This window comes from Passer domesticus, chromosome Z (genome assembly GCF_036417665.1).
Source record: "Passer domesticus isolate bPasDom1 chromosome Z, bPasDom1.hap1, whole genome shotgun sequence".
NCBI classification, from domain to species: Eukaryota; Metazoa; Chordata; class Aves; order Passeriformes; family Passeridae; genus Passer; species Passer domesticus.
This window is the reverse complement of record NC_087512.1, coordinates 52,251,608-52,270,181: the sequence shown is the minus strand read 5'-3', so window position 1 is coordinate 52,270,181 and position 18,574 is coordinate 52,251,608. Positions and strand designations below refer to the sequence as shown.

The window sequence follows — 18,574 nt, the reverse complement described above, 5'->3', positions numbered from 1 at the left end:
CCTTCCCATAAGAATACAATGTTCCTCATTGCTTGTTAACAATAATCAACATTTACAGTTTATACAGTGCCTAACACTAAGACATTAACTGTTCATTTCTACAGTCATATTTCTATTAGTAGGCAAACTACAATAACATCTAAGAAAGTAATTTCACAGCTAATTAACCAAGGCAGCATGCCAGATTAAAAAAACCAAGTAATGGTACAATAAGATGCCAAAATGAGGACTTAGAATGAAATAAAAAGTTTTACTAGAACTTAATCAGTGAAGAAAATGGTTCATTACAGGAGGTCACAGAACAACACATCTCCAGATCCTACACCAGACAGATTCCTCTACCCAGCAACTTATTCCCTGCAAGAAAACTCAAGTCCTGTGATTTCACAGAAGGTATCACAAAAAGAGTCAAATATGACATGGGAAAATTAGGAATACAGACCATATGAGAGGAGGCAAGAGATCTATGCAAAAAAAAATCTGTATAATGAAAGATGTTTAGAAGCCCTTCCAAAGGAACTAAAAGCAACAACAAAAGCCTCCTAAACACTTTTACCCACAGGTATCAGTAACTTGGATATAAGTCAGACCCTCAGGAAAACTACTAACTCTGATCTTCCTGACACTTCTTATTTTCAGAATTACTTTAAACTATATTTGAGCCATACTTTCAATACTCCACCCATAACAAAGTTTTAATTTATTTCAGAGTACACCTTTATTTCTCAGAAACCTTTATAAACACTACAAACACCCAGCCTATATGCATAAAAGAAAGCTTCTTCTTAAATGATACTCTTTTTTTTTCCAATCTTAGGTTCCCTTAGTTCCTTTAGGAGAACTATCCTCAGAAATATTTCCCATTATCTATAAAGTTTATCAGATAATTTTTTGCACACAAATCTTCTGAAAATACACTTTGAATAATCTGTAACTAAGCTATGTATTTTTGACAGCATAGTTTATTATTTAGTACTAACACATAACATTTCTCTGGAAGCTTTAAATAATCCATGGGAGATTCTTTTTCATTCTTTCTACTTTTCTCAATTTCTCATTACATTTTGTGACATCCTATTTCACATAGGGAAGGCAGATATTAGAAAAAGCTTTGATGACACACGTAAGTACATAGTACATTTGGAGTCAAAAACCAGGCATATCTTCCAGCCCACTCCATTAAGTATAATGTAGGAACCCACACTCAATTTCTCCTACATAGCAGATTACTTTACATCTAAGAATTGATGGTTGAAAATAAAATCATTAAGTGACAGAAGCCAACAGCAAATTGTGTTCAATGCTAGAACAGAAGCCAAATGGATACAATGGATAAGTATCTACATAACTCAACATAAACGTGTTTATTCTTCGGAGAGGAAAAAGGGGTACATTCACTTTGTTCCAGTCCACAGCTGCTTTACCATCCACAGCTGCTTGCTGAATTGTAGGACTGTGCCTGAAAATGATGATTATTTTTAATGGAGATGATATCATACAATTATGGTATGTTTTGTTCTTTTTTTGATTCACCATTGGTTGTCATTATTAATGATCTCAATCAACCTCCACTTCAATGATACACTCAAGGGCAGGGCTGCCATCGAGAGACAAAAAAACAGGCTGAAGGACTGGGCCAGCAGTAATTTCATTAAATTCAACAAGGCCAAATGCAATCTCTGGCATAAGATAGGACGAACAAAACTTGCAATAGGCCTTGCTAGGGACTGACTGACTTGGAAACCTTTGCTGAAAAGGGACTGTAAAAAGAAAAAAAGGCTAAACAGGTGCCCACAGTGCACAATGGCAGCAATAAGGACTAATGGTATCCTGAATCCATATTCAGGAGATAGGCAGATAGGTGCTCCCACTTTGTGCTCTTTAGACCACCCCTTGGAAGTGCATGTTCAGTTTTGGGCCTCACAGCACTGGAACAACATTCAAATCATGTCTGGAGTCATACAGTCATAGAATGGTGTGGGTTGGAAAGGACTTTAATATCATTTAGCTCCAAACCCCCTGCCACAGGCAGGAAACCTTGCACTAGGACCCTGTTACTTTAAGACCCATCCAGCCTGGTCTTCAACTCCTCCAAGGATGGAGAGTCCACAAGCTCTCTGGGCAATCTATGTCATTGTCTCACTACCATCAGAGTGAAGAATTTCTTCCTAATATATAATCTAAACCTACCCTCCTTCATGTTAAGGCCATTCCCCCTTGTCCTGTCATCAAGGAACCTAAATAAGCTTCTCCAAGGGCCAAGGGTGCTGAGCAGTTGAAGAAAGGCTGTGATTACTTGTTCAGATGCAGCTTTAGAGATCCTCATCCAGCCTGCCAGCAGCCATGAAGAAGTTAGCAAGAAGATACAGCCATGCTCTCTGCTCTGTCAAGACAGAGGAAGTTCCAGCCAGATGTGTGGAACCTTTTCCCTCTGAGAACAGCCAAGCAACAGATGGGGTTGCCAAGACATGCTCTATAAAACAGAACCTGGCAGAATTTAGTCAAGCCTCCAGCTATCACTGACTCAGTATTAAAACACCATTAAAAACCACCCTGTATATATAACTACTCATCTCTTCATTGAATAAGTATTCAAGACCCTGAATGGCACAGAAGGGTTGAAAAAGAGAATTGCTTCCTGTGTCTTCTGTTTTGGTTGGAAGTATGGGATAAACAGAAGCTACATCCAGCCTCACCTCAGTCTGGATTCACATCAGCTTCCTCTGCAGAACACAATGTATTTTATCATCATGAATGGCTGAACTGAACATGAGAAACATTTTTCATAGTTGTATTTGCATAAATGGATTTTATTATATATACCCCAATAGTTATTTACTAGTTTCACTGTGCACTATTTGTAAAATGATTAAAAATTATTTTTGTTTGAATTTTTTTTTCTTACAGAAGAGCCAGCTTCTACTCAGGAAAGCCAGAACAAAAGGAGAGGAAAGAACAGAATACTTCCTAGAGAGAAATGGCTTTAGATCACTGGATTACTAGAACTAGAAGGGAACATAAAGTGATTTTAAGGTCTATATATATATGACTGGATTAGGGTTATTTTACTAAAGACTGTGATCTCAAAACAGAAGATCAGGGGCTGAAAAAAACAATCTAGAATGAGACCTGTCATTGAGACAAAACCACTATAATATCCATACAAACACAGCCACCTATGAGCAGTATGTAATTTGAGAAAACCATTTCTCTCACTGACCTCTCCACTTCCTTATCTAGTATCCTGACTTAGAATAGCTAAAGAAAAAATGAATAGACAAGCAGGGGAAAAAAAGTAGCATGTGATGAATTTGTCCTAAGGGGGAACAAAGAAAAACCTGAAAAATTCTTTGACTGTTAAATTGAATGAAAATCTTATAGCACTTGCTCTGCACTCTATATTTGAATTACACCCTTGAGCAACAGCAGCAAAATCACAAAAGCTGGGAAAATAAAAGTTTCTTTCAATATTTCCTGTTCTTCTGGTTGACTATCATCAGGGTTAATGGGCAGATTATTATCAAAAGAAATAAAAATTATCAAATCCATTATCAAGAAATAAAAAATCTGCTGAAAATCATTGCATGGAGTTACCATGAGTTAAGACAATATATATGTGTAAGCATGCTAAACAATGAGATAAAATAAACAAAAAACCCACCACCACCAAAACCAAAAAATCCATCAATATTTAGATAACATCATATTCTGTTATCAATCCAGGATTTTGCACTTGAAAAATGATACAAAATTAAACAAGGAATACATTAATTTTTAGTTCCTTAAACAGTTTCCCCATGCGCAGCAGCAGTTGTTTCTATTACTTAGGTCCAGAAAGCTTTCCTCAGAATGACAATTTCTTAAGTTTCAGTGTTAGACTTACCTACCAGTGTTGGTGGCATTTTTTTAAGCAGTTGTAAGCAGAATAAAGACTAGAATTACACTCTGGCTTTTGCACACATGTTTGTAATTTTCAGTAATAATAATGAAAGGTCAAATATCCTATAATAGATCAGAGCTTGGACCACAGAATAAAAATAAATAAACATGCTTACTTTTGAAACAGGGAATTAGCATATATGAAGATAAACAAGCATAGGTTTATGAAGGGCAGGTCCTGCTTGACTATTCTGATCTTCTTCTGCAACAAGGTGACCTGCTGAATGGACCAGGGAAATGCTGTGAATATTATCTGCCTGGACTCTAGCAAAGCCTTTGGCACTGTCTCCCACTGCATTCTCCTGGAGAAACTGGCTGCTCGTGACTTGACTCGCTGTGGTGTCTGGGTGAAAAACTGTCTGGACATCTGGACTCTGGGAATGGTGATGAGTGAAGTTACAGCCAGCTGGTGGCTGGTAGTTCCCCAGGGTCCAGTGCTGGGACCAGTCCTGTTGATAATGCAGATGCCACTGAGTTGGGTGGGAGTGTTGATCTGCTGGAGGGCAGGAAGGCTCTACAGAGGGATCAGAACAGGCTGGATCGATGGGATGAGGATAGTAATCTGAAGTTCAACAAGGCCAAGGGCCGGGCGCTGCCCTTGGGTTACAAAAACCCCTTCAGCTCTACAGGCTGGGGGAAAAGTGTCTGGAAAGCTGCCTGATGGAAAAGGACCTGGGGGTGCTGGTCAACAGCAGCTGTACTTGAGCCAGCCTGTGGGCAGGCGGCCAAGAAGGCCAAGGGCAGGGTGGCCTGTGTCAGCAGCAGAGGGGCAGCAGGAGCAGGGCAGCGAGCGTCGACCTGTGCTGGGCAGCGCTGCGGCCGCAGCTGCAGCGAGTGCTGTGTGCAGTTGTGGGCTCCGCAATTCAGGAAGGACACTGAGGAGCCAGATGGTGCCCAGAGGAGGGAATGGAATGGAGCTGGAGAAAAGGCTAGAGTAGAAGTCCATTGAGGACAGCTGAGGGAATGGGGAAACGAGCTCAAGCCTGGAGAAGAGGAGGCTCAGGGGACCCTTCTCACACTCCACAACTCCCTGACACACTGCAACTGAGGAGGGTGCAGCCAGGTGAAGGTCAGGCTCTACTCCCAGTGAACAAGGGACAGGATGACAGGAAATTGTCTCAATGGGAGGTTTAGGCTGGATATTAGGAAAACGTTCTTCATCAAAATGGTTGTCAAGCATTGGAACAAGTTTTCCAGAGAAGCAGTAGAGTCACCATCTCTGCAGGTATTTAAAGGATGTATAAATGACATGGGGACATAGTTTAATGGTGGACTTGGCACTGCTGGGATAATGGCACTACTGGATTAATGGCTGGACTCAGTTCTTAAAGGTTTGTTTCAGCCTAAATGATTCTGTGAAATCAATGACGTGCACAAATAATCATTACATTATAGCTAAACCTAATTTTAACTGTGTTAAACACTCAAAGTCAAACATTCTTCCTCTCTTCAAAACTTGTTTTATAATACAAATCAAAGTATTCAAATGCTAAAATGGGAGAACTTGTACAATTGTATTGGTTCATTCAAGAAGCCCTAGGACTATTTGCTCCTTAAAACAATGAAAACATGTAAAAATGTTTTCAGCCTCTGGCCTTCACAAAATAATGAAAGATACATCGTTTTGATTTACAAAAGTAATGCCTCAATTATCATCTGTTGCAGTTTGTTTAGGGTGGGGGCACCCCGGGGAGTTCCCGTAGGGTCCCCTAGGCTGTGAGTTCACTGACAGCAGCAGGCAGGCAAGGAGACTCCACACGGCTTCTGAGGACGCTGATTAGATGAGAGTTTATTGGGGGTCCCATCCCCGGGAACAGCATGGTTACTGAGGGAGAAGGGGGCAAGGGGGAGGGGGAAGGAGGGGGAGCCTAGGGGAGGGAAGGGCCAAGAGAGTAGGAAGGCTAAGAGAGGGACTGGTCTCGCTGGCACGGTTTAAGAGGCAGATCGAAAGTGGGCGCGGAATCAGACTTGTGCCAATGGGATTACAGATACGGGATGCTTCAGGGCAGGACCACAGACTTGGGATATCCCATACATTTTGGAGGGGTGAGACAGAGCATACCATTTAAATAAAATGCAATACTACACGTCACCTTTTTTTTCGTTAGAAAGATAAAGAGAAATATGATAATTAACAATTTAAAAAATGAAACAGCAACCATCCACTGTTCTACTCCTTAAACAAACAGCTCTTCAAACCAACATTAACCAGTGATGAACTAAAAATTAAGGGGTTTGCACTTTCACCAAATGGAAAGATTACAGAAATGCTGATGAAAATGAAGCCTACCAGTAAGTGTACGCCTCCCAAGCAATGGAATTTTTAGCACTTCCCATGGGAGGTCTCTCTATAAGTCTTCTGAATTTTGGTAAAAAATCAGCTGCTATGTAGTCCTGCTGGACAAACATGAATTTCTAGACCTCTAACTGGTTTTGCTAATTTATTTTTTTCACCATTAATATGCTTCACTTATATGGTTATTTAGACAGGTTCCCGTACCTAGTACCTTATAACACTAAATGAGTGGAAAACTAAGTACCATTCAGTTGCAGTAACCTTTGTCACTTTTTTTTATATTGTATTTCAGTGAGATTTTCTACTTTTCATAAATGTCTGTGGTCCTGTTTTTCTTCAACAGCCTGTTGGTTCATCTTTACAATATAATTAATTAATTCATAAAAACCCCTAACTCATAGGAAAAGGACAAAGGTGGCCTTTTCTCCTCACAGTGAAGGCACAAAAGTTGAAATTATTTCTTCCAACTCTTACATAGAATTCTCTTTCACAAGGCAAGTGCTTTTTTTTCTGTTTGTGGCTGTGTACATCTTTACATCTGGATGCTGTTGGAGAGGCTTTAATAGTCTTGCAGTAAGAAGATGAGAGAAGGAATTAAATCAGAAGTCTTTTTTATGAAGAGCACTTACTCTTGAATTACAGCCAATGCAATTTCACAGTGGGGAAATTGTTCCACACAAAATTGTATAGGACAGAGAATATCTCATCTTTTGCTATATATTCTGTATACTTGAGTTACCTTTTTTTAATAAATAACTTCTAGTGACTGTGGCACTGCTTTTGTACATATGAATTCTTTTGCAAAAGAAGCCCTCTAGGACAAACAAAAAATCTACAGTGAAATAGGGAGAAGACAGCAGACACAAGGAAGTAGTAACACAGTATCAGCAAGCAGAAGAAACAGTGAACAAGCCCATTACTATCCTGTTTAAGGGTCGTCTAGCCAGAAAAGCTATATAGCATGAGAGAAATATTTTAAAGGCTATAGTTACTGAGTATAACTTACTTGGTCTTAGTTTGTATTTATCCAGACATTTGGGTTGTTTTTCCTTTTTTAGGACACTTGAAATTTCTTCCAAAGCAGTACACCTCACAACCAGAAAAGGGTATGTTTCAGCTCAGAGGAGAGTCTCACCTAGGCAATTCTGCCAGCATAATTACAGCTGTTTAAATACAGCAGTGTACTGGCTAACAACACAACTGCATAACATCCCTGTGTAGACAAGCCCTCACTGTTTTCTCACATGTAATACGGGAATAACTCCACTTTTTTAAATCAAAAAGGTGTTTAATAATTACAGTACTCTAGATAATCACACACTCCCCCCCACCTCATCAGGTAGCACTGCTTTCTTCAGCTTCTCCTCCTGCCCAAAATTCTTATAGCAGCCCCAGATTATAGCAGCTCTCGCTAAGGGTGATGTACCTTGTGTGGAAATATTGTTGCTCTCCCAAGTCATCTGCAAGGATCATTACCACAAAGTGACTTGGCACTAACTGGAACCGAAATTGCTGCTGTGGCTGCTGCTGCAACTGGAATATTCCCAGCTTCAGACACCACAGGCACACTGAAGTCAGGTTGGCACACAGTAGGTAACCAGTAACTAATTAACACACCAAACGCACAGTAGACTATGGAAAAACAAGACTGCTGTAGTTATTCTTTAAATGAGCAGGCCACAGCCAGTAAAACTCTGAGGTAAATACGCTTGACATAAGCTTCAAGAATATATAGTTAAAGAATTAAATACAACAAGGACATACTGTATTAATTTACCTCTTTGCTTGCAATCTGAAGCATGGTATTGAAGGAATCTGTGTTTAAATCTAGGAAGAAACTTGGACCAGAATAAGGATGTCCACCTTAGATGTGAAATGGTCATTTTTGAACCATTTATGGCTCAAATAGTTAAAACACCCTTCCTGTAGATAAGCAAAGGAAACATTAAGTGGGACCAAGGGAAGCTTGAAAGAATTGAGAGGACTATCTCTTCTGCTACATGTAGGATAGGCTATTTTTTGAAGAAATACATCAAAACAAGGAGAGAAGTTGACTTAATTTACTGGTTTTTCACTGTTTTATTAGACACATACATTAAAAGTATATTTAGCTTTTTAACTTCAAGTATTTCAGATCACCAAATTATCACCCTAGCTACTTATAATTTAGTAGCTATTAATTAGCTACATGGAGAAAGGTAGAGCACATACCAACAGCCTTCCTGTTTGTTTTTATGTGGAAGTTAATATTGGACTCTACTAGTACCTCTCTAAAATGTCACAAGCAAATGTTGGGGGTTTTTCTAAGGTGCAAAGAAAAGGTGAAGAAAGCTCACTTCAGACAGGATTACAGCCTTGCAGAGATTTGGAGAGACACATCCTGGAATCTGTCTCTTGAAATACAATTTGGAGTTTTTAGAGTCTAACAATTTTCCTTTCAAAAAACTTATCTGTAAAGGAAAACCACCCTTATTTCAAATTACAATAGGCAGCACTATAGCATCTAGAGACTCCTGTCTGGAAGGACCCTATTAGTGCTTCTTGGCATTTGAAGCACACTTGAAATACAGGTGTTTAAAGGACATCTAATTTCTATCACAGACTAAGTACCCAAAAGTCACAGCAGCAAATCAGCTCACTCATGTGAGGCTTGGGAATTCTTCAGTGAGGAGCAGGAGATGAGCCATAATAAGGGTGTGTAGGTACATACTTTTAAACAGAAATCCTCAAGGGTAGGGCAGGAGAACTACACATAGTAAATAAGTATAATTCACGTTCAAGACTAAATAGAGGGTCATGTATAAAAACAGTCAATGGAACTACATAATCTGTAGATAAGGCACTATATTTTTGTCGGCACAGGTCCTTTTGTAGGTACAACTCTAATGGGTGCCTTCACACTTCTTTTCCCCACTTTTGCTATGCTCCTGTTCCATAAACATGAAGTATATTCTCATTCACCACTGTGCTGGACGCCTAGTTAGGCTATGTACTGAAGGGATTAAACTCTACGAGGATAAATAAAATAGCATGTCTCTCCCACTCTTTTGCTGCTATATCAGCTGCAGGCTCAAGCACAGTATTAAGAATGAAACCCATTTAGACCACCACAGTGTGTTCATCTATGCTGCAGTCTCACATCTTTCTCTCCTACCTCAAATTACAAATTATTTAAGTGCTATAGCTCTTACTGCTGCCCTTGGTGGATATCAAATCACAGCCGCAGATAACACAAGTAACCTCGTTACCTGCAGGTGCAGGTTGGGATCACATTGATCCGGTTTCCGGGGCTGTGGCTGAAGGTCAGACATACCTGACTACATGACACTAAGCCTGAGGTGGAAGATAAAATATCTGAAATTCAGCTCTACAAATTCTGCATAACCTTAGGTTCAGACTAAATTTCCTTTCCATCTGTCCTGTTCTTCCTTTATTTTCCTTGCTTTTGATTGAATTTTACCCGGTGCCTGCTTACTTAAGCAACAGATTTTTAAAAACCGCAGAATCGGTGAGCTTTCTTGTAAGGCTCAGATGATCACAGACATGATCACAGTTCATGGTGTTTTCTCATGTATTTACTTTGCACATTCAGTGGCATATTACTAGCAGGAAAAATACAAAGCACAACAAACAAAAAACCCCAGAGGATACCCTGCACTTTAATGCAATGAGTAGTTTTAATTTTCAATCAACACCACTGCTTTCAACCGGCATTCCTCCCTTACTTTTTAAAATTAAGTTTGTCTTAAAAAAACCCCAAAAATAACATCTGAATGCTTGACATAAACATAAGCATAAAAAGTAAGTATTTTCAGAAAATACCAACTGTAAAAATACCGTGTCCATTAAAAAAGAGGGAATTCAGAAACAGAAATTAAACAACTTAATTAAAGCTATTTAGAGAACCAATGGTAATGCTGTGGTGAGAACTAGACCATGGCATCTCACTGGCAGCAGGGTCTAACCTCAGAGCAGCAAAAATTAGTAGAGCGGGAATAACTTCATAATTGGCACTTTATAGCTAAAGTTTCACTATTTGTAAAATAAGCAATTCCTCAGGGTTTACCTGAGAATGAAATGTATTCATAGTTGTAAAAAAGATTTTATGATGAATGAACTATCCAACATTATTTTGACTTTGATAAAATAGTTCCATTCTAAGCCTTAACAAGTCATTTTAGGGATATATATGTACTACTTTACCTCCCAAGCCAGACAATAGTTCCTAACATTTGTTTTAAAATTAAAAAGCCTGATGGATCAGTTGACAGAACTGCAGTTTTGAACTTCTTGCTATATTAACTCATTGACAGAGGAAAATGAAGATGTGGGCCTTCTGTGTGGTGCATAGGACAATTCCAGAGCATAGTATCAACTCAGGGCATCAACTCCTGAAGTCTACAGTCTTTAGTGATCTTTTAAATTAAATTTGTGTTTCAGTAAACAGGACAGCTGGAAATTGGTGTTCAGTATTACTTCACAGTAAATGGAAATGCTGAGAAGTTAATTTAATGAAGAAATATCCCACAGAAGCATCCATAATTATATAACCTTAGGATATTTTTTACTGGATAGGATACTCCAACTGTACAAGCTTAGAAATTCCTGTGAGGCAAATGGACACCTTCTCATGATTTCACAATCTTCATTGTGAGCTTGTGGCTCACACATTTCCATTTTCACATAATGGAAAAATGGTCACTGCAATTTTTTTTTCCACATCTGGCTTTTGGCTTGTGCTTTGGGTTGCTTGTATTGTTTTCTTTTTTCGGTAAAAATGCAAGCCATGGAATAATGTTAACACAGCAGGCTGACTGTTACTCAGAAGACATTTTCAAAGTAATTTATATATAATATATACACATTATAGATATAGTGTATCCATGCAATGGGCTACTAACCTTCTGCTACCTTCAGAAAGAGAAAATATTACACAATCACAGAATAAGGTGAGTTGGAGTAACTCTTAAAAGAGTTATTCATGTCATTAACTTCTAAAACTCAGGATTCTGCAGTAGACAGGGATTAGTTCACTGCTATAAGCACCCCGCTTCTGACTGGGGGATGTTCTAGCCACATCAGAGCAGTCTGAGACAAGTCCACTGCAGTCTAGAAGAAACTATTTTCAGAAATGCTGCATACTTGCACAGGGAATGTCTGGACTGAAAAAAGTAAGTAAATAGAAGTTACAGACTCAATGTTTTCTACTGAAATAAAACGTACATAACTGAATCCATTGTGTTTAAAACCAACCAATCAAACATATCATTAGTTATTAAATGTTGTTGTAATATAGTTACATTTATTTAAAGCAGACTGGTTTACACATTTTAGAAATTATTTCTCTACAATAATTTTGCAAGTTCTACTATCTATATTTTACCTAACACCATTCCTTTTTGTTTATTTTAACAGATCTGAGACATTTTTGGTGGCAAGAGTAGACTGACATGAGAAAATAGCTGTAAGTTAACACAAAGGCAAAAAAATCACCTAGTTGAGACACCCAGCAGATGAGTTTGAGGACTTTCATCTGAAACGTGGCTTGCTTGCATTAAAGTACTAAGTACATTTGCAATCATAACACTTTGTGTTAACACTTAATTCTTCAGAGAAAGATGTGAAGAGGGTTATACTTTCCAGGGCACTAACTGGCCTTATGTGCAATCTCATTCACAGACTCTATGCCAGGTATTGCAAGGGGGTGGCATGAAGTGTGTTATATAATAGAAGCATTGGGAATAGACTACTGCTCTTTCTTCTGCTACCAGCAAGAGGTTAGCTGGAAAAAATAACAGTGCAAGCCAATGCCAGACATTTCTATTCTGATTTGAGGAAAAAAAAATACATTCCAGGTGATATGAGATGGATTCTAAAACAAGTGACAAAAAGTTATGTGTAAAAACTAGCCAGTTTGGTAATGCCAAGAGTTACAGAAGCCATGTTGGTCCCTATTGTATCACTTCATAGTAAGCACACCCAGTTTGTGTTGCTAAGGCATTTTGCATAACACTCCCTAGGGCATCCATTCCACTCTTCAATTAAGGAAGGTTTTCTGTCCTCACGTCCCCATCCTGCTGGGCATGCCAATATGTATAAAAACAGGGATAAAAAGCTCCTAGTTATTTGCTACTTTAGCAGTCTGCCTGTGATTGTTTTCCTCAAATATATTATCAAGCTTCCATCACACCCTTGACCAGGTGACCAAAGGTACTGTAAACCTAGAACTTCAAAAAGCAAATGAGACTTGCATTTGGCACAGCCTAAGCTTTCACACAATCTCTCTGACAATATTTCCAGAAAAGGTAGCACACTTTACACAGAAAAGGGCAAGGGGGAGGGAGGGAGGGATATTGTTGCAGAAACTGATTTATACTGCTTTGAAGGTGTTTTTGATGTGGTATCAACGTGTTTTTCTGCACTGTCAAGCAAAGTACAGTTGGAGCATAACTTTGCCTTCTTCATTCAGGTAGAGAAAATAAATGGGATTTCCCTATGAGATCTACACTTTGGGAGTTTTGGTAGCACATCTACCTTAGCCAACAGTAAAGAGAAGGCATGTTTTCAGCTATGCTAACTGCAACCACAAACTTGGACATGACTGTTAAACTGGCAAAATGTCATAGAATAACTGACTAAAAATACCACATCCTTACAGGTCTCCGATTAATCTAGTAGTGAAATAAATATGATGTATATATAAATATAAAAAAACTTCACATTGCCTATTAAAATCCTGAGCGCGGTCAATAAATTTACAGTATTTCATCTCACCAAGATTTTCAAAACCTCAGAGAACAAAGGATTTTATTTGTGTGTCAGCATAAAAGTCTGTGGAACGGCTTGTGGAGCCTCAAAGTCACCAACTGTGACCAAAAAAAACTGTATGGGATGACTCCTCTGATTCTGGAGGAATTTTAGGTGCTGTATCTCTGTCAAGACTAAATCATTGTCATACCACTGACTATGGGAAAATCATTGTTAAAACAGCTGAGCAAATAGGCACTTAGAAGAGGAAAGAAATGGACACTTCTCCAGTCACAAGCAATACCAATACAATACACTTTTACTAGAAATACTCAAAATCAAAACAAGAATTAAACAACACTGGACAGTACTGATAAATGTCTCATATAAAGTATTTACAAATATATTTAGAGATACAGAAACCCACGAAAATATTCAAAACCTATTTCTTGAAAAAATCCAAAGATTGTCTCTGTAATTAAAAAAAAATAGAGTAACAGTAAGCTGAACATAGGTACTGGTGATACATATTGTTCTGAGAAGATAGGCAGAAAGCAGAGAAGAGCAGAATTAGTCATTGTAAAAAAATCTGTTAGGCTGTAAGAAGGGAGAGCACAAAGGAAAGAGAACCTGAGGATCATTTCAGAAAGAACACTACTCTCAGGTTCAGTTGGGCATTTATGACAGACCTGCCAGGCTGCATTTCAGCCAGATGCCCTACCTGGATTATCCTCAGTGCACTAAAAGGGAGGACAGTAGCTCTGGTGAAGAGGGATTTAAAATGAAAGGAGCCAGCTTTAGACGGAGTGAAAGCAGAGGCACCTGTTGGAACAGCAGGTGCCCACCGAGGTGGTACAGAGAGCTGGCAAACAGCAGCCTCTCAGACAGCTGCAGCAAGACAAGCAGGAGCTGTCCTGTCAAGATCCTTCACAGAGTACATGTGAAACTGAAGTTTCGGCTAACTAGTGAATGAAATTAATAAAAATATAATAATAACAACAACAACAAGGCGACACCACCAGATCTATCAAGATTAACTATTGCTTATGAAAAATGCTTAATTAACTCAATGTATTTTACATTTTGCATATTTCAGAAAGCTTATTTTACACCAATTAATTTTCTTACTGACTGCTGAAAAGAAAAATACCTTCAAAAAAGCAAAAAGCAGAGTGGCCATAAACCACACTGATGGCAAGGGAATTGATTCTTAGACTCTTTAGATGGTCTCCTCTCAAATAATAACAGAAAAAAATTTGAAAGGATTATGTTTCGGGGTGACAGAGTTTCTTTAAATTAAGCATTTACTAATGCACTTAGTCAAAGTCCACAACATAAAGCTCCAGCAATTAAAAAGTTTACTTCGAATATGTACCATAAACTCAAACTCCCTTGATGATTAATTGCATTACATAATAGTGGCTCTTAAGAGATACAGTCAATAAGACCAAAAAGACATAGTTTGTGCAAATTATGATTCCTCATGACTTGCACAGACCTCTGACCCCTTGAAAGCCATTCTGATTATACCAGGATAGTTTTTATGAAATGAGCATGACATGCTTGTTTTATTTCATCCACAGTTTTCACCTCCATCAAGAACAATCACTGTCTGTTAAGGAATAATTTATTCTTATGTCAAGTCCTTTTGTTATTCTTTGAAAATGAGTCATGAGAGTAGTTCTCTTAAATCTTTGCTTTATTAAGATAGTGAACTTGCTGTAGTCAAGAAAGCATGATGTAACCATGAGGCACGGATAAAACCTGGACAAAATTCAATGCAAAATAAATTCTTAATTTATTTGAGATTTAAAGGCATTAAAATAACAGACTTTTTGAGTGATCCAAGTGCCAAGGAGAGATGTTAGATCGTGTACCCTGGAGTTAAAGATTGTAATCCCAAGAACCTCAGCTAAAGCTACAAAAGTACACTATTATCAAACAATGTATTTTAAACCAGAGAGAAACATGGACACATGGGGTTCATGGAAGAGCTAATTCTTTAAATGGAAAAATCAAAAATCTGCTAAAATCTATGATAAGAGTGAAAACTCTCCTGTACTGCCACCTGCTTTAAGACATGACACATAAATGGATGCATTCATAGGTGTCTATTAATTTTGATATCCTGTGTTGTTAGCTACATATCATAGCAAAGATAGGATGTAATTATTGCCATTCCTCTTGTTCATTTGGTACCTATGCTCTGTTCAGGAGATGCCAGATACAACATTATTTTGGACACTGCACAGTCTAGACATTCAGTAACAGCTATATCAGTTCCATGAATCATAGAAGAAAAGGTTTTCAAAATATCAGACAGCTGCACAAGTAATACCTTTAGATTATTATTTCTATCACAATAAAACAGCATATTAATTCAATAGGTAAAGTGGTCAATCTTCAGTTAGGACCGAGAACTCATCAGGATTATTAGAAAGCAAAGAGAGGCCTCTCACCATGTCTGTTTTCATGGTGGCTCTAAGACTCTCTATGTTCTCTAGCATGCTTAGACTAAGATCAGCTTTTTGATATAAAGAAACGGACCTTGAGATTGTCAGATTTTACATTATATATATAATTCAAGTAATCCTTTGGGAAAACAACACCTTTTTCTCTGTAACATGTTCAGAGAAAGCAGAGCTTTCAGGAATAGGAAAACATGAAGGAAAATATGGGGAAAATAGTATCTAAGGTCACACTGTTAGTAAAGAAAAATATATTGGCACAACAGCATCAGAAAAACTGCATGTCATTGATCACAACATCTCTATTTCTCATACATTCAAAACTGGAGCCAGGAGGAAAGGGAGGAGAGAGAAATATTTGAGAGACTCTGATAAAGCTCTAAAATAGAACATTCCAAGAGCCAAAAATTATAGTACAACAGTCCTTTTAGACTTCAACAGGGGGAGGACAGAGCTAGAATATTACTGACCAACAGTTTATAACAAACTAATGGACAAATTTTAGAGATTCCAATCAAGTGTGCAAAGAATGAAAAAATTAAATCCCGATCCTTACTGAGCAGAATGGGTCAGCCTCATTTCCCAAAACATGATTCTACATATAATTTAGCTTAAGAAAAAAAGTTTCAAACACTGTCTTTTTCTTTCCATCAGCAAATACTTTGCCTGTGGATTGTCTTCTTCTAACTCAAATGAAAACCAGCTATCTTTTCCTTAATACCTCTGATGTTCTAAAGGGGTGTGTAATATATAGTAGATACACAGCATTTTGTGTTTTCAGAACAGTGAAATCACTCTCTGTTGCTCAGAACAACTCAGTAAATAAATAAATAGACATAAATAAGAGTAATATCTTCACTCGTCTTAAATTAAGCATGGGAAGGGAGGGATCACCAAGTTTCCTTTTGCCCTGGGACAAATACACTACATGCAATTACTACTTTTCCTTTTAAAACAATTAGCCATTTGGAATCTCCACAGTCTCTAATGGTTTTCTGCCTCACCTCAACTGGAATTCATGCCAAGAATCTTACGTGACAAAAATGGTCTGAGTAATCCTGCTGTAATTCTTAAAAGCTGCATGCCACAAACAACAACTGACTATATTACAGCTTTAGAAGGCTTCAGGATACTAAATTCCCATGTGGTTTTGTTCATGTTCTACAGCTACCCCAGCAGAAAGTTTTGTAATACATTATCTACACTGCCATTTGTGACCCAATAGGAAAGCACTTCTACTTGTGTTTAGTTCAGCATATTGATTTTCCTTTTCCTAAAGGAATTAAATCATGTTTTTATCCTGTGTATGGAATCTACCAATCACCAATCAGTTCACGAGTTTTAATGAAGTGGAAAATCAAACTGCTTTTAATGTATGTCTTTTTTCCCCATTATAAACATGTATTTTCTGGAACAGTTAAAAACACCTTTTACAATGTGTCCAAACACACACAAAAAAAATAAATTCAACACAATCACAAGACACCAGTCCTCATTCAGTCACAAAACACTTAGAAAATGCTATCCTTAAATCTGCATTGAGCTTTTCAATAAAAGTAGGACTCAATTTCGTACTGGTAACTTCACCTTTCAATAAAAAACTCACTAAGAACATGTGTAGGCCTATGTCAGTAAACATTGATCATTTGCAAGATTAATTAAATCCTCAGGTATTAGTTCATCCAATTAACATAAAATCACATGATCTTCATTAGTATACTGCTTAGACAATCAATATTTTTTGGCAACAACATCAAAGAGTTACTTTTTTCATGTCATCCAGTCTTAGATAAAAGTATTTTACTAAAACTAAACAGAACCTCTCAAGCAGTGCTGTAAAACTACAAGGTAGTTTAGGACTGCACTTTTTTTATCACTTTGACAAAAAAAAACCAAAAACCAGAGTCACCAAAAAAAAAGTGAATAAAGGAATGGTATTAGTTTTATGTCCACAGATTTTTATATGGGTACATTTCAATTATAATTTGGAAATACTGTCAGGCTTGCAAAGAAATATTTCTAGGAACATGACCAAGCAAAGAACTGTACTCTGTCCTTTGCAGTATCTTTTTACTTCAGTGTTCATTTTAGTTCATCACAATGAGAAGCGATGTTTTTGTGGGGCTTCAAAAAATTAAAAAATATTTAAATGGATATAGAAAAATTATTATATTGCAATGAGTTCATAATAATAATCAATGTATTTGGCATATAACTATGAATTGCATACCACTTGTTAGGATGTTGCCAGGTCTTCATCTTTCTGCATGTATAATTTTATGCAGAAAATGCAGCAGCACTGACAGGAAAACACAGGTTAATATCATGAGACAATGTAGCAATGCTGAAATGTCCATGCCTTCCCTCTGGTCACAAAGGTTTCAGTTTATGTGAATCAATTGTTTTTCATAATTTCTGTTAAAATGCCACAGACAAGTTAGTAAACCACCAGATGGAACAGAACTAAGTTAAAATTCACATTTATTCTCAAAGCATTCAGTAATGTTTTCTTCTCTTAAACATTTTGTTTTCCCTTTTAAGCTGACGTAAGATTCTGGCTTTAGGCAAGAAGAAGAAACAGTAGTGGCACTGTGGAACTTCTAGGCATATGACATTTGCAAATTACTATTACTATAGTTCAGAACAACCTACATTCAGAGAGCTTACAAATGCCATCGCAGAAAAAAAGCTACTGAAGAGGATATTTCAGGAGATTGCATGAGGGCTCTCAGGGAAAAGGTAAAGGTACGCTCATAAGATCTATTATTGCTTATGGCCAGTGGTCATCAAACCTAAACTCTGAGGAGACAGCTATTTGCAAAATAGTAATGTGACACACGGGAATTTCAGTAAAACTCAGCCTAGCCATCATAACTTTTGAGTTCTCCAGGAAAACCCCTCTCACAATGTCAGTTTGTCAAAGAAGCATGACTTTGCACAAAGCATTCAACAACAAAAAACTCCTAAGGCAAAAAACTCAAGCCATAAATTCTCCATAAATCTTACTTTCATTGTTAGGCTTTTAAATACTGCGTAATCTTCAGGAACTCTGTATCTATAGGTACATAATAGGAGTGGGTTTTTGTCAAAATGGTTTGGCTGGACCAACACCACCTGGGATCAG

At 37.7% G+C, this 18,574-nt stretch overlaps 1 protein-coding gene across 5 annotated transcripts in view; it reads right to left on the bottom strand.

The window, feature by feature from the left end:
• MCC (MCC regulator of WNT signaling pathway) overlaps positions 1-18,574 on the bottom strand; it is a 183,348-nt gene that overhangs the window by 107,180 nt on the left and 57,594 nt on the right. Inside the window, exon 1 of one of the 5 annotated variants that reach the window (XM_064403766.1) lies at positions 2,297-2,341. The exons of the other annotated variants lie outside the window; for them this stretch is intronic. Coding sequence (XP_064259836.1) covers positions 2,297-2,326 — 30 coding nt within the window. The 5' untranslated portion in view covers positions 2,327-2,341. Of the gene's footprint in view, positions 1-2,296; positions 2,342-18,574 lie in introns of those variants that run through there. 5 annotated transcript variants of the gene reach the window in all.